This window comes from Phoxinus phoxinus, assembly GCF_949152265.1.
Source record: "Phoxinus phoxinus genome assembly, chromosome: 12".
NCBI classification, from domain to species: Eukaryota; Metazoa; Chordata; class Actinopteri; order Cypriniformes; family Leuciscidae; genus Phoxinus; species Phoxinus phoxinus.
In genome coordinates, this window is record NC_136887.1 from 17,135,494 (window position 1) to 17,152,556 (window position 17,063).

A 17,063-nucleotide genomic window follows, 5' to 3' on the forward strand; every position below is an offset into this window, starting at 1 on the left:
GCAACTCAACAACATTTTCAACATATTAGGTTTTTAAATACAATCCATGTTAAACTCCCTTAAAGACTCAGCATATGTGTTTGTAAGGGATTGCAGACTTTTTTTTTTTTGGTCCAATCCACAATGATACAGTCTTTCCTGAGTGTCCAATAAACATTAATCCAGTCCAGGCCAGTCTAAATGCGTAGACAAAGTGTCTGTGCGCAGCGCCACACTTTATAGGTGTCAGCATGTATCTGCCAAAGTGAGAGTCGAGTCAGCCTTCAGGGTCTTTGCTGACTTACGGCAGGCCAGTAGGGTGCGGGCGCCACGGTAAAGTGGGGTCACACATCACTTCCCTACCAACCTCAGAAGAGTCCTTTATAGTCCCTAGAAAAGCTATGGGGATGTATTTAATCCCCAGTGGAAGGACGGTGTGCTAAGAGGTCTGATAAGGAACACATCAACAGCCGGAGACATCCATCACTGCACTCGTCCACTGAGCCAGAACGCGCAGAGATAGTGGTGAATAGGGAGAGAAGGTTGCTGTGCTTCAGACTAACAATATGTGTCCTCTGGATTTTTTATTTTTATATATCTATTCTCTAGATCAGCTGAGAGATAGAATTGTACCAGGCATTGTGGGAACGATGACAGCCAATCATCTAAAAGATAATAAATGCTCAACTTTGTGCAAAATACCAAACTTTCATTGTGGATAGACTGACTGGGTGTTAAATTGGGCCTTTTGACTTAAAGTTAGCCTTTTCCTGACTATAATGATGCACATGTTTTAGGGATGCACAATATATCAGCCACCATATCAGCATCGGACGATATCGGTTCGTTTTTAATGTTATCGTTATCGGCCTAATAAGAAATTTTGGCTGATATATCAAAGCCGATAAATAATGGATTATTTCCTTCAGCTGAGACACTTCAGATGCACACTGTTCACCATGATGGTTTTGAATTGCTAGAAATATGATGGAAATCACTTCAAAAAAGGAAAATACAGTTCAGCGCAACATGTGCAGCAAGTCTGTCGTATAGACATAAAATGATCATGAGAACATCATTATAATTCTGTGTTTGCGACATGGCTTTTAATGGTGAGACTTTTGTTTTTGTAATCAGGCTCTCAAAAATGACATAAAATTTTGGATTTAGATTTATCGGCCAATATATCAGTTATCGGCTTTCAAATATAAAGAATTATCGGTAATCGGTATCGGCCAAAATGTTCATATCGATGCATCCCTGCTATGTTTGATGAATTTATTGAGTGCACGTATGGGCTGTCCTGTGGAAATTCTCATTTTAAATGGGATCGAAGCAATGACAGGAATAAAGAATGGTGTGAATTAATTGTTTTATTATCTGTTTATTTAAGTGTGAGCGTGTGTGATAAACACAAATGAAGTGGATCAATCTTGAATAATAATCTTTGTGTATGGATTGGGTAGTACAGTGATGGATTTTTGATGGGATATCACTACCCTGTGTAATTGCTTACAGGGATGATATTATGAGGAAGGAATGTCTGAAATGTCTCCTTTCCGTAATGATATGGTCCACATCACTCCACACAGGACAATTTGCATAAACTGAAACTGGGGAAACTTAGTTATCCCAGTGGACTGATGAAGTGCCATTGTATTTCTTTATGCAACTCTTTGCTCTTATCTGCAGGTGAACACAGCCATGCATGAAGCCAAGCTGGTGGAGGAGTGTGATGAATTGGTGGAGATAATTCGCCAGAGGAAACAGGTCATTGCTGTCAAGATCAAAGAATCCAAGGTACAGTTTTTTCTCTATTTGCACCACCGAGACAGATTAGGGCGGCCAGAATTGTAATTTTAAGTCAGTATTTCAACTTGTATCTCGCACTTGGGTCATATTTAGGTTTTCGATTTGCTTTTCAATTTCTAAATATCAAGGTGGAAGCTAAAACTTTTTAGCTTCTTTTATTTTCACCTAAAAATGGAAAGATATTTAGAAAAATGTTTCAGTGTTTTTTTGTCCAAATAATGAATGTCAGTGGGGGCCCAGTGTTGTGTTGTACCCTTTTGACTTTCATTGTATGGGCAAAAACAGTTGAAACATTCCTCTAAACATCATCTACAGAAGAACGAAAGTCATACAGGTTTGGAATGACTTGAGAGTGGGTAAATAATGATGACAGACTTCATTTTTTTGGTGAAAGTTTCCTTTAAAACCCACATGGCAGAGAAACAGATTTTCAGAGCTCAAGCCTTCACTCACTTAGAGAAACCTATTTGAATTCGATTCTCGACAATATGTCACACGGCGCACAAATACAGAGTTGACATTTCTAACACATCTTTCAGAACATGTCACTTACCCCTGTTATAGCAAGAGAGAGACTGTCAGGCTCTGTCGGACCCTACGCTGTGCGGAGAGATAGGTGATGTGCCTGATGACAAGATGGAGAAAAAGCTGAAGAAATCACCGCATATTTTCCCTGTGTCAGTTAAAAACTCCCCCTTTTTGAGCGTGTGTTAAGGTTAAGCTGGTGCAGATGAGTAATAATACGGCTGTGAGGACATCAGTTGTGGCTGTAGTGCTCTTGTCAGAAAGTCCACAGGCCAAAGTGAGGTGGCCTTCGAGTGAGGTTGCAGTGAAGTGTAAAGAACAGGATTGTTGAAGTTATGACAGGAAGCTTGGCTGGTTGAAGCGGACCCTGGCCATGTGGCATCACTTAAGAAGCTTCCCTTGTGTAACAGAAACCGTGCCTCGATAATCTTCACCAGCAAAAACATAAACAGCAGGCCAGTACACTGGACAGCACTGTTCTCCTCTGGGACACTAAAAAATAGACATTCACGAATATAACTAATGCTAAACTAAAAGATTTTCTTTCTTTACAAGGGCCAAAATAAAAATAAATGTAAACAATGGAATGTTAATTTGCATTAAGTATGAAGAAAAGGGGGATTTTTACAGTACATTTGTTTTACTGTGTGTATATATACAGTATATGCATTCAAAATAAATGTACTGTAAAATACATTTAAATAAATATTCCATAAGCATATTAAATTACACTACAGTAGGAAAATACTTTAGTCCAAATTTCTTTACCAAAACTGAAGAGTCAGATTTTGTGCTCCAGTTCATCTGTGTGTAGTGTTTTGTGTTTGACAGTGAGCATGCAGCACACAGGCACTTTATCTTGACAGCCTGAATTCACACTCTTATCAAGTAGGGACTTGAGCTACGAGACAGGCCTGTGTTTCTCTGTTTTAGGGTAGTGTGATGTGAGAGTCCCAGACAAATGCAGTAATCTCCATCAGAAGTGTCTGCGTAAGGCCTTCCGTGATGTACTCTCGCGCGGCAGCCCCGAGTTGACATGCACAGCCTGCAACATGAGATTATGTCTGGCCTTTTGCAAACATCAGTAATGCAGTAACTCTAGTATTAAGGAGGCTTTTGGAATCATAAACCCAGATGCAAAGCTTCTGTAAGATTTGATCTAAGGCTTTAGCTGTTCAGCCTGGTTTGTTACTGGTTTGTTTTTGAATGATTTTCTATTTATTTTTTTGATGCAGTCCAATTTCTTTAATGCCGTCCTGAAATTCCGGAACTTTTTGGCAGTAAAACCATCTGATCAAAGCGAATCATTTGAAGCTGTCTTTAAGAAATGGGGTCAGATTCGGATTTGATCTAATGCGATCCACTGCTGCACAGAGCAACGTTTTCTCCTCTCCTTGTTTCTTGATTTATCTGAATGCTTCCGATGATTCCTTCCTGTCAAACATCTCATTCCTCTATTGAATTACACTGTGACATAGGCTAGATCCTGCTTAACCGATTTAACTGGCTTATTGAGGAAGCATAGCTAATGTCTCTCATTCCCTCGCAAAAGAAAATATAATGTATACGCCCATGAAACATGCGGTTATATGAGTAAAAGCTGATTCATAGTGAATCTGTGGTCAGGTAATGTGGGCGGTATGAGCAAAATCTTATTTCATGCTATTGAATATATTATATTATGGCAATGTTATATATAAGATTGCTTTATATAGCTGGAAATTCTTTTCTTTTTTTCTGTTAATTCAACTCAGTTATGCTTCACAATGAAGCATGGGATGTAGTAAGGCCTATTTTTGGGAAATCTAGAGAATTATATTTTGCAGATCAAATGCACATCATTACATTTGATTATTTTATTTTTGTAATGAATCTTCATGGACACAAACCAAAATATATTATTATACACTACTATTAAAAAGTTTGGGCCAAGTCATATAAAACAAATTATAATAATACTTTTTGTCAGCAGGGATGTATTAAATTGATCAAAAGTAACAGTAAAGACATTAATATTGTAAAAAAAAAAAAAAAAAAAAAACTTAAAATAAATTAAGTTACCTTAAACTTTAGTTTATATTTGTCAAAGAATCCTGAAAAAACTTTCACAGTTTCCACAAAAATATTAAGTAGCACAACTGCTTTTTTAAAATTGATAATAATAAGAAATGTTTATTAAGCAACAAACCAGCAATGATTTCATATTCAAGACACTTTTTTTCAGAAAAAAAAAATAAAAATCGTACCAACTCCAAACTTTTTAACGGTAGTGTAACTGTATGATACAGTAAGCCTGGATCAGTGCAAACTAACCACAATCAGAAACACAGTGAATCTAATATTAGTCAATTCTAATTGGATAAGACACATTTGAAGTCCTTGCAAAGTAGCCGAAATAAGCTGACCTGTGACCACACATCGGTTAAATTCTATATTAATGCAGAGAGATTAATTTGATACAAGGACAGGGAAAATCTGAAAAGCTTCCCAGCTAGACACTAGAAATATAAAAAATGTAAAGCTATTTCAACATTAAATTAGATTCTTTGCACAGCGGTCTGAATTTGGCCATACTCATTTCTTGATAACATCTCAGAGACTTTGTAATTGATTTTGCTCTCAATTTTTTTACAGACATTCAACACAGCATGAAATATGCATTAGATTTTCCTTTCGGACGTTTTTAACAGTGCTAATTCAACATTTATATGAGTCTTTAAAGAGTGTTCTGTTTTTTTAATAATTAGAGGATTAGAATCAATCACTTTATTGTTTCTCTGCTGTAATTACACAAAAAAGCAAACAAAGCAAAGTGCTCATTTATTAGCTCTGATGATGAGCCAAGGGGCGATAATGAGTTTTTGATATATATAAAAAAAAGCTCCATTAGGGTCTATTATTTTTCATAACATCTTGGAGAACGTAAACATATGTAATATTAATAGCTTAGCAAGTTGCGATAACAACCCCATGCATTTATCTCTCATATAACACTGTGGATAGATTGTAATAGGCTTGTGTGTGGGTTTAGGTGATGAAGTTGAGGAAGTTGGCTCAGCAGATTGCGAACTGCAGACAGTGTTTGGAGCGCTCGAGTGCCCTCATCACACAGGCTGAGCACAGCCTGAAGGAGAACGACCACGCCCGCTTCCTCCAGACGGCCAGGAATGTGGCCGAGAGGTGAGACTGCACACACACACACACCAGCACTTCTTACCGCTGCCAGCGTGAAGGCAACTTTCAGCTACTCTGCACATTTCCTGGTGTCGCCCCCTCCTTTCGGCTCTGTTGCTTGTGGCGTATATTCACACTAATACAAAATATGCCTTCAGGACTCGATATTTAACAATATTTGTGCAGCATCAGGTGTGGAGAAAGAATTTGTGGTGTCATGCGTTTTACAAAACTGGGATTTTTCTGGTGCTGCTGTCTGACTGCCATCTATCAAACCTTTGCTAGTATAAGCCTGATCATCACCTCTCCAAATGCCTTTCTGGCTTTTTGCAATACTGACTGTTAGGATAATGAGTCTTGACTGACAGCTTTCAAATGCTTGCATGCGTTCAAGCGCACATGCCTTACGGTGATACGACAGTGTGTGAGTCAAATGCACTTGGTGAGCAATGCGTGTAAACAGTTTGTCATATCTGTGCATTAGATAGTGTAAATGCAGCATAATAGACCTGATGCTGGGTGTATAATAATATTAATAAAACAACAATTTTGACCAAAAAAAAGAAAAGAAAACTGCTACTTCTCTTAATGTTTTTGTTGCTGTTCGGTATTTGTGACGGTTTACTTTATAGGTACTGTTATATATGTATATATATATAATGTATTTGTTATTATTACTTTATGTATTATTAATATTTAAACAAGCAGTGTAAACCAAGGAGTGTGGTCAATAGCATTTTTGTTTTCTGTAGAATCCTTTTTCTTTTTTTATCAAGAACCTTAACATTTGAGTGGTTTTAGGTATCCCTACTATCTTCTATATTATTTTGAATTTGCCACACACATTTCTCTGCATTTGAGTGCTGCCAGATGCTGTTTATAATTCTGTCACTTTGGGTGAAATCACATCCAGCCTTACTGCCAGTAAATAGACTGTTGTAAATAGAAACATTTATAAATTAATTGCCAGTGCCTCTCTTCCCACCCAGAGTTGCCATGGCCACCGCCTCCTCCCAGGTCCTCATCCCAGACGTCAATCTGAACCAGGCTTTTGACAATTTTGCCCTTGATTTCTCCAGAGAAAAGAAAATCCTGGAAGGACTGGATTACTTGACAGGTAAAATCAGTGAGAAATCTGAAACCACCTTCAACGAGTGTTTTCCTTGTATCTAGTGCAAAGTTAATGAATACATGGCCAGAATTACATCAGCCGTCCTTTTTGCGGAACCAAATCAATACGTCTTGTCTTGACGCTTGCCTTTTTTTTCAGCACCCAACCCTCCCTCTATACGTGAAGAGCTCTGCACAGCCTCTCATGACACCATTACAGTGCACTGGACTTCTGAAGATGAATTCAGCGTCACCTCCTATGAGCTTCAGTACACCATCTACACTGGCCAGACCAACTTCATCAGTGAGTCTAAATACATGCCTCACACTGCACAGGATCTCACTCTTACCATCTCATTTATACTTTCAACTGCTTTTGCTTCTATACACAACCTTTACATTAGAGCTTCTAGTATCATCAAGTCACTTTACAAAGGCTGAATAGGAACCTTTGCAACTTGTGTAAAGAAAAAACATTATAGCCTAAATATTATAGAAAACATGTACGTATGTGACGTATATATATATATATATATATATATATATATACACTACCTTTCAGAAGTGTGGGATCTGTAAGTTTTTAGTTTTTTAAAGAATTCCTGTATGCTCACCAAGGCTACATTTATTTAATGATTCATTGATCAAATTACAATAAAAGATACCATTTATTTTCTTTTTTTTCTATTTAAATGTATTTTAATATGTCATTTATTCCTGTAATGACATTACTCCAGACTTCAGTGTCACATGATCCTTCAGAAATCATTATAATATGTGGATTTGATGCTCAAGAAACATTTATTATTATTAATGTTAAAAAATAAAATTTTGTGGATATCGTGATAACAATTTTTTCAGGATTTTTTGATGAAAATTATTTTTTGATGAAATACTTTTCGACAGTAGTGTTTATAATTTTATTTTCATATTATTTGTTACATTTAGCATTTTATTCCATATTTTGCATCATTTTGAAGCTCCGAAACTACTGCTATACACTCATAAAATTACAAAGTAATCAAAGTTAACACATACATGTTCACCCATATCTTTTTATGCACTTGTAATTAAAAGTATGAAGTCCAGGTTTTACATATGTGTGGAGTGAAGGAGTTGTTTAATTGCTTGAAGGCCAGTGAAGCACTCTGACAGGCATACTGGACTGTAAAGAGACAGCATTTCCCTCTCTCGCTCGCAAACCTGCTCCTCAGTTGCCATTCAGCCCGCTTCGGTAAATAACAGTATATTCATTTCAACCGCTGATAGTTTAGAAGCCCAGGAACATCCACAGAGCTACCGCAGGCTCCTTAGAGGATACAAACAAACAGACGCAGAAATGGAGAGCAATGCTTTCTTCCCAGACCTTTTTACAGCATTGCATCTTTCAATGCGGATGCCTAAATGCTCCAATTCTTAGATGCGTACTCTTCATTCCCATGAGAAGAAATGTGAGCCTTTGCTCATGCATTTTCTCAGCCATTGGCCAAGTCTGGAAAAGTGGCTCCGAAACATACTCCGGCCCCCAGTCAAGATCTATCAGCTTTAGATGGATTTCCTTCTGTGGGAAGCTTCAATCTCGTGTAGTTTCAAGGCATTTTTAATGGAATCATATTTTTATATTGTTGTGTTATTGTTTTTCGTGTTTTCAGGCCAGTGAAATTGATGGCTTGTTTTATGCTCCCTTTAGCAAAAGCGTATTGCATTTCGCAAGCCTTCAGTAAAAGCATCATATTTAAGGTCTCAGGCTGGATAACATGGAGGATCTTTTACATAACGATCATTTACTGTGATCCGTCAGTATGCATGCCAGCAGCGTTCTTTTGACATACAAAATAACAGTCATGTGCTATGTAAAAATCAATACTTTTCCCCTGCAATGCACTCAAGTCCAATAATGTGTAATTGCACAGCTGCCATGACTGGAAAGCCAACCTTTCGTGATCAATTAAACATGCCTAGAAATCATATGCATCTGCCAAAACTAGCTGTAAAATAGATTTAAAAGTAGGAACGCTTCTTTGCTTTGTCATTTGGGAAGAGAGTCGTTCGAGGTGCTGTTGAAAGAGCGGCTCAGGTTTATCGTCAGGCCTGGGAAAGTGAGGGCACTGGCCTGGCATCAGCCCTGATGAGATCTGACACGAGCTAATGCTCTTTGCTCCGCTCTCATTGTGACATTGATTGATAGTGATACAAGCCGCCGGACTGGCATGCTAACCTGCGGCAAACAGTATGCAAATGCCACTGTCCTTGCGGAGGAAACGGGCCACATCACCTAATCTGACGTGCGCACCTCTAGCTCAGGGATGCGTGCCGTGACTCATCCGCAGTTTATAGAAAACGGGAGAGACGTGGATGTTACGAGGGCCAGAAAACATGTGGTCGAACAACTGTAAAGCTGACAGTTGTTGCAAACAGCAATGAGGTCAAACCAGTCTAACAAATGACTATTATGGTCATCCGATTCTGTCTGTTTTCCTGCAAAACTCGTTCATTTGATTATGCATGTCCTCACAAAACATAAGCTCAATGTGCTCTGCAACCTTGAAAATCCCAAGAAATCTTGTGTATAGACAAACCCACGCACGGAGCAGTGCGAGTGTGTTGACCGTAAGAGAGCTTGTGTTAACAGTCAGCTGCTACAGCTAATGGGTTGGATTTACTTTTAAACAGATTTCACAAAAGAAACAGCAAGTAATTCCAATTTTTTACAGCATGTATGTAATATCAGTTCATCAGAAATTAAAGGGATGCTTACTTCTGTGCAACACAAAATAATATATAAACACACACATATTATATAAATACACACTTTTGTTAGATGTGATTAATCAGCTTGGCCGCACTAATATATACAATAAATACTGTATTATATTGTCTATATACAGTGGATGTCAATGATCACCAAAATGGTTTTGTCCAGTCCTGATCGTTTATCTACATTTGAATTTTTATCTGTTTATTCATAACTTCTAGATTGCACATATCTCATATTTCATTATACTGTATTCTGGTCTGGTAATGGGTTTAGTGCCGCTGCAGACAGCTGGTGACCTTTAGCTGTCAAATATATGTTTATTCATTCTCAGAGGTAAGTAGTGTTGATTGTGGAGCTCATATGAATGGGTTTTGATGAAGAAACTCTGACATCTAGAAAAAGACCTATAAAATCTATTCCAAGGACAAATATTAATAGGAGATATATTGTTTGCTTATTTGAGGTCAAACTAGGCCAGCGTGAGTATAGAAGGTAGACAGAATCAAGTTTTAGCTTCCTTACAATTTGCTGGTCCAGAATTGCACCTTATGGAAAGGTTAGACCATTTGTGCAATGGTTTTATACATCACTAAATCTTCCCTGTCAGATTTTGGAATGACTTTCAGCTGTTTTCACAATGTTTATGATTTAGAAAGGATGTAAATCTACTCTTGAAGATGTATCTTACCTTATTATAATATATATCATGCTTAAAGTTGAACGCAGCTTTCTGGTTGATGCACACCTCTGTGACATTCTCCCAATATTCCCAATATTCCTGTCCTGCTTCTGTGATTTATCCTCAGCCCTGGTGGTGGATATTGCTCATCTTATATCTGAAGTGAATTTCGAAGCACATATAATCACAGGACTGGTCAGCCCGGCATTGATTTAGGTGTCATATTATGTTTGCTTGATGTCGCTGGTCATCGTGAGACAGTGGATCTTGCTGCAGGGTTTCCGGGTTGCTTTTTGGGGCGTTATTATTTGACAGCGGTTACTGCCAAAGCCTAGGTCTTTGTACCTTAAGATATTCATAAGCTGGGCTTTGGAGAGCCGCCCCAAGAATGTGAATGTGAAATGAAGACACAGTCCACAGTGACCACCGATGAGAAGTGGGGCATTGTTGAAGTGAATGTGGCCGTATGTTTTTTCTGGGTGTAGGAAAAGGCATTCATGTGGAATCATATCACATGCACATACATAGTCATAATGCACTAGGATTAATTCTTAACTATGTGTCCTATTGGCATTGGTGACATCTAAACACATGCACAGTCATGGAAACACACACATGCACGCACACAATAGAAGCATCAAAGGCTAGTTTAGATTTGCAGACAGTATTGGGAGCAGCCCCGTTCCAGTCTTGTGTTTTGGCTCCCTTTCATCTGCCAACACACACACACACTCACTCACTTATGCACAGTCTAGGATCCCTATTCACACTGCTTTTTTTTAGCCAGTGACACATACCTTCATCTGAACCTCTTTGAAGTCTCTCTCCCTCTGAATGTCAAGCAACAGCGGAGAATTTACAATGTAAGCAGCATATTGTAGTCTGTTATTCTAATTCGATTCATCAAACAACAACATCAAACGCCTTTTTGTTATGGACATGGATCAAATGACTTTTTTGCTCATGAAAAAATATTAGCGACATGCAGATGCTGGAAGCAAATGGTTAATACTTCACAACCTTTGCTTTCTTTTTTTATCCAGTGACCATTTACTTGCATACTTACAGATATGGAAGCTTGTTTCCGCCACAGAATAAAACATTTTTAAAAATAATTGCGAATTTTTATCACACAATTGCGAGTTTACATCTCGCAATTCTGACTTTATTTCTCAGAATTGCAAGATATAAAGTCAGAATTGCGTGAAATAATGTCTCAATTGCGTGTTATAAACTCAGAATTGCGTGAAATAAAGTCTCAATTGCGTGTTATAAAGTCAATTATGTGTTATAAAGTCAGAATTGCGTGTTATAAAGTCAGAATTGCGTGAAATAAAGTCTGAATTTTGACTTTTTTTCTTGCAATTGCGGCTTTATATCACGCAATTCTGACTTTATAACACATAATTGACTTTATAACACGCAATTGAGACTTTATTTCACGCAATTCTGAGTTTATAACACGCAATTGAGACATTATTTCACGCAATTCTGACTTTATATCTTGCAATTCTGACTTTATAACACGCGATTCTGACTTTATAACACATAATTGCGATTCTGAATTTTTTTTTCAGAATTGTGAGATATTAAATCCAATTATGTGTTATAAAGTCAGAATTGTGAGATATAATGTCACATTACCTTTTTTATTTTTTACTGTGGCGGAAACAAGCTGCCATAGAATGATGCAGTGAATGTCTTGGCGAAAGGGATATTTTTACCGGCTTAAAGCTGTTTTCTTTAATGGTTGAATGAAATCGATTTTTATGAATTGCTAATACTGATCTAAAGCAGGCTGGCCAGTGACTAAATATATTGTTGGTGTTATTATTATAAATTATATAAATATATTTTAATAATTTAAATATATTTTATATTATTATTATTAATAGAAGCTAGATGGATTAACATCGTTATAATTTTGAATTAGTATTGTTACAATTATAATTAATTTATTTATAAAGAAAATAACCGTGAGGTACTGTAAGGTGCTGTATTGTGAATATAGTCACGACTGAAGGATCATAATTGATGTGTTGGCACTGGATACTGAAGTTACAGGATTATGTACTTGTATTAAGTACCTGCCGTTATTTGTCTGGCACACGTTTGGCATACCTTGACTGGCAATGCCAGTGGTTTTAATGGAAGTGTGTCAATGTTTCCTAAGGGCATTCTGGGCAAATGGTTCACCATGAGAGACTGGCTTGGGGGGCATCTCTACTTGCCTGAGGCAAACATCCCGAGTCTCTCTCCGAACGTGTGCTATATGTGTTTTCACATCAAACCGAAATAGACATGCCTCGAATAATGAACTTCATGTACCATTCCCTTTTTAGAATCACAATGTGTTCAAACATGTATTTGCACGTGGTGATTATTGCACCAGCATCTGTCATTAATGTTGTGCTCTTTCTCTTGTCTTGCAGGTCTGTATAACTCTGTAGATAGCTGGATGATTGTGCCCAATATCAAGCAGAATCACTACACAGTCCATGGCCTGCAGAGTGGCACCCGTTACATCTTTTTCGTCAAGGCTATCAACCAGGCAGGCAGCAGAAACAGTGAACCTGCTCGCCTCAAAACCAACAGTAAGTCCAGTGCGATACAAGGATCAATAAACCTCATGCTAGTGGTCAATCGATATGGCTTTTTCAATAGCTGGTGCCAATATCTAGAAAGTAGCATGAATTATATATCCCCAAAATTAACATTTATTTTACACAATATTAACTCAGCATTTACTCAGAAATATACAGCACTGCAGGGATGATTTATTTTTGTTGGCAACCCAGAAGTTATCATCACCCTTGTTCCCTTGACAATATTATTATTATTATTTTGATTATTGCAGAAAATGAGCTGTGACTGACAAAAGTTTATGATTCTTACACATGTGATAATGTGCAAAAATGAACACAACTTTGAATTTTGAAGCCTAAAGACAATCAGCAGTTCAATCACAAGTTGTACAGTTTTAGTTGGAATAGTTTGCAATAGCAAAAATATAAACACAACAGGCTGTAAAAGTGGACTATTGAGTAAATGAGTTGAGTACAATCTACATAAAAGCTTTAAAAAAAAGATCATGAGTGAGGTAGGCTATTACTGATGTATTTTATGTTGTAGAATAAAACATGAAATGAAACCTCATGAGCTTGTTTAAACCACAGACCTTATTTCAGGCATTTAACCAAAAAACAATAATAAAAAACTCCAGATGTACAAAACGACGCAAACATAAAATTTGCATTAATTGCACACATGTACTCAATATTTGCTCAAAAATATTTGCAAATGGAAATATTCCCTCTGAACCCCAATTATTACAGGATATGTGTAGGGGAGAGTTATGACCTGACACAAATAATCTCAAATCATTGATAATTTAAATGATAAATCAGGCCAAACACACCCTTCAGCACCTCTTAGGTCTTATACCCAGAGTCCTGGTAGATATGGTGGTGGTACATCAGTGTAAAGGCAGCAGCTCTGTCATACTCTATCGCTCAATACCTTTATCAGCGTTCTATCTGCGACAAGTACCCGAGCATGCAAATAATGGGAACCAACAGTTGGTTTGGTGTCGAACCGCTCTGTGTGTGTGAGAGATAGAGAGATCTGGAAAAGTCCAGGTCCCTCACCTAAACTGTCAGACGTTACCCAGCCTTCTCACAGCAAAGAACTCAATCAAGACACAGGGCACAGGTGACAGCATTCAAATGGGTTATTGCATCAGAGACTCTCAGCCTTGTGGAGGAGTTTGAGAGAGAAATACAGGAATGTCTAGAGGAAACGGCAAACATTCCTCGCTCACTCATTTTCATTGTCTGCTTCTACCTCCTGGTCCGTTCCTTTCTCATGGTTCTTCAAGCTTCTGTGAGAATACTGCAGCAGTCTCTCTCTCTCTCTCTCTCTATCTCTCTCTCTCTCTCTCTCTCTCTTTTCTATCACTCACCAACCAACAGTCTTTTTTGTAACTTTAATGATGCTATTTTAGACAGCGGTGCCATTAAATGTAATTTTCCCCCAGACACATACAAAGCCCCAGTGTATGTATTGTGCTGTGAAAGCCTGTCCTATGAAAATGTAGGAAAGCGTACAGTATATATGTTGCTCTACAGTTCACTGGTATTTAGACTCAAAATCTAAGCCCTTTTAAATATTTCTGTGTTGTTTTTGGGTTTCCAAGAGAGAAAGACTTTCCCCCATAATGCATAGGATCATCTAAACTAAAGATGTATGTTATTTGATGATCATCTGTTTCCTAACTTGGCACATTAATTGCTCATTATTAAGTGGAAATTTAACCATTAAAAATGTTGTGTTGATAATATTTTTAAATGTCTCTTGTGCTGACCAAGATGGCATTCATTTGATCAAAAATACAGTGAACCGGTAATATTGTGAAATATTCGTACAATTAAAAAAAAATCTATTTTAATGCCTTTTTAAAATTCTAATATTATGATTTGGTGCTCAAGAAACAATGTTGTGCTGCTTATTATTTTTGTGGAAACCTTGATACCTTTTTTTCAGTTTCCTTTAATAAATCGAAAGTTTCAAATAATGGCATTTATTTGAAATACAAATCTTTTGTAACATCATAAATGTCTTTACTGTTACTTTTGATCAATTTTAATGCATCCTTGCGGAATAAAAGTCGAAAGTTTTTAAAAGTCGAACTGATCCCAAACTTTTGAACAGTATGTGCTTCTTAGATAATGCTGCAATTGGGAAATGTGCCGATTGAGACTAGGCACTATTTTTCTACTAAATGGGAAGCCTAGCCAAACTATAACTTTTTCTCTTTGTAGTACGGTAGCATTGAAATTCAAAGTAGGACATTTAAGGCTTTCTGTTTATTGTATTCACCATAGAAGACATTTTAACCCTTGCATCATCAAATAAAGTCATTTTCCACAGCTGTGCCTTCTGCCCATCTGCCCATATAAAGAGGGAAACTGTCTTAGGGCCAGTTCTATGTTTCACGTTTTCTCTGGCACACGCATGCTTGCCATGCCTACTCGACCGTGAAAGTCCAGACACCTCCCCCGTCTCAAGAGAAATGCTATTTAAAGACATTTACATAATCACTTCCTGTTTGATTCAGGAATCCAGAGTGAGAGCGTGCTCAACCCCCAGTTGAATCCAGAGCTCAAGCTTGATCATCTACAATTAATTTCTCAGAAGCCTTTAAGTGGCGACTGTAATTTGCAAAGGCAGAGATGATGTAGAAGTGATCGTATCACAGGGCCACTCAATTTTGATATGTACAAAGGCCAAAAATATGGATCGCTTTAGCTTAAAATGCAGCATTCTTAATTTTTAATGTAATTATTTAATATTAATTAGGCAAGGGGACTGTGTGGTTATATCTTGTATAAGTAATGTAATATCAGTTCAAGTCAAATTTATTTGTGTAGTGCTTTTCACAATACACATTGTTTCGGCTTTACAGAAAATCACAATGTTTATAAAATCTTATTATCTACTTGCCCTATATTCACAATTAGCAGATTAGAGCTGAGCAATAATATAGTTTTTACAACGATATAATCAATCATGCAGTTGAGAAATAGTTTATGTCACCCTACACGTGTATATTGTATGTATGCTGATAAATTTGGACATTTATATATCCAACTTTATATAAAGAGCTGGCCGATGATATAGTTATAATTTGCGACAAAATAAAAAAAATCAAGTTGAGATTTGCTATATAATATATAGGCTATCACAGTAACAGTACCCTGTTCTTACCCTGTAAGAAACCCTGAAAAATCATGTGAATTAAATAAGCAGTGTGTTTACGTGTGTGCTCCGTCCACTGCGGTCACCCTTCCTCCTTCTCCATCCCCCAGTCCATCACCAGGGTCTACGTGACTGTTCCTGAAGCGCAGCCATGCAGGCTTGCAGAGAAACAACGGGAAGACATCAAATGGCTCTTTGCAAGTTAGTTTTTTTCCAGCTGAACTTTGGATGAGATAATATGTTCAAAAGGGATTGCTGAGATCTATAATACAGGCAGCAGCAGGGGTCTGCATACAAACTCAAGTCTGGACACTCTACATTCCCACTGATCTATTTTTTATTCCTCAAATGGACCCTGTTCCTTCTTGTGTTCTCTCTTCTGCTTTCTTAATGACATCATTATTCCAGATTATGGTCCATTTCGATGGTCATTCCATGTAGTGTTCAAACGTACTGAGACTTTCTATCCATAAAAGACTGAAATGTTACATGTGGCCACATTATTATTTGTTTGTGAATTTTCTAGGAGAAATCCAGTTATTTCAGTAGGAATCCACGCGAACAGGAATTGTTGGAGTTGTAGCTCACAAGTAAACCTTTGAGGAAGGCAGGATATTTGAAGCATAATGTAACATTTTGGTAATTCCCTTTTTTTTTTGTTATTCATTATGCAAAATAACAAGTGACAGCTCAAGTTTTTTTCTATTTTTCCGGAAGACTAGCTTTAATGTCATGTTTACTCTGCCCTGTGAAGGAAGAATTCTGAATGACGAAAACACTAAATAAGCGTGTGTGTGTTTGTTTGTGTGTGTGTGTGTGTGTGTGTGTGTGTGTTTGTTTGTGTGTGTGCTTGTTTGTGTGTGTGTGTGCGCGCGCGACCTGCGCGTGTATGTGTGTGTAGAGGCACAGCTGTTCCTATAGGTGGCCTCTTCTGTTTAGTCAGAACTGCCATGGCTGGTGACCGTACATAAAGCCAATATGAGAAATATCACATGACAAGCAGCCCCAAGGGCAGCCATGTTTATTTGTTGTTAAAAGATCTCGGAATAATATTTACTCATCCTGCACAGCATAGACATCACTCAAGCTGTCAGCAGTCAGCCCTCCCCTGCAGAAAGCACATCCCAAGAGCAGGAGCCCAGCCGAAAGTGAGGTCACACTGTGTGTAATGTGTATGTATATGTATATATATGTTTCACGTTTATATATATAGATATATATAAAAAGTGAAAACTATCTCATTTAAGGTTCTGAAAAACGCTGCAGGAC

The 17,063-nt window shown here is 37.5% G+C and overlaps 1 protein-coding gene across 11 annotated transcripts in view; it reads left to right on the plus strand.

Annotated features, from left to right (window-relative positions):
• mid2 (midline 2) overlaps window positions 1-17,063 on the plus strand; it is a 130,863-nt gene that overhangs the window by 107,591 nt on the left and 6,209 nt on the right. For all 11 annotated transcript variants that reach the window (XM_079630722.1, XM_079630728.1, XM_079630723.1 and 8 more), the window contains 5 exons: window positions 1,672-1,779; window positions 5,348-5,496; window positions 6,480-6,607; window positions 6,761-6,904; window positions 12,470-12,631. In XM_079630722.1, coding sequence (XP_079486848.1) covers window positions 1,672-1,779; window positions 5,348-5,496; window positions 6,480-6,607; window positions 6,761-6,904; window positions 12,470-12,631 — 691 coding nt within the window. The remainder of the gene's footprint in view (window positions 1-1,671; window positions 1,780-5,347; window positions 5,497-6,479; window positions 6,608-6,760; window positions 6,905-12,469; window positions 12,632-17,063) is intronic.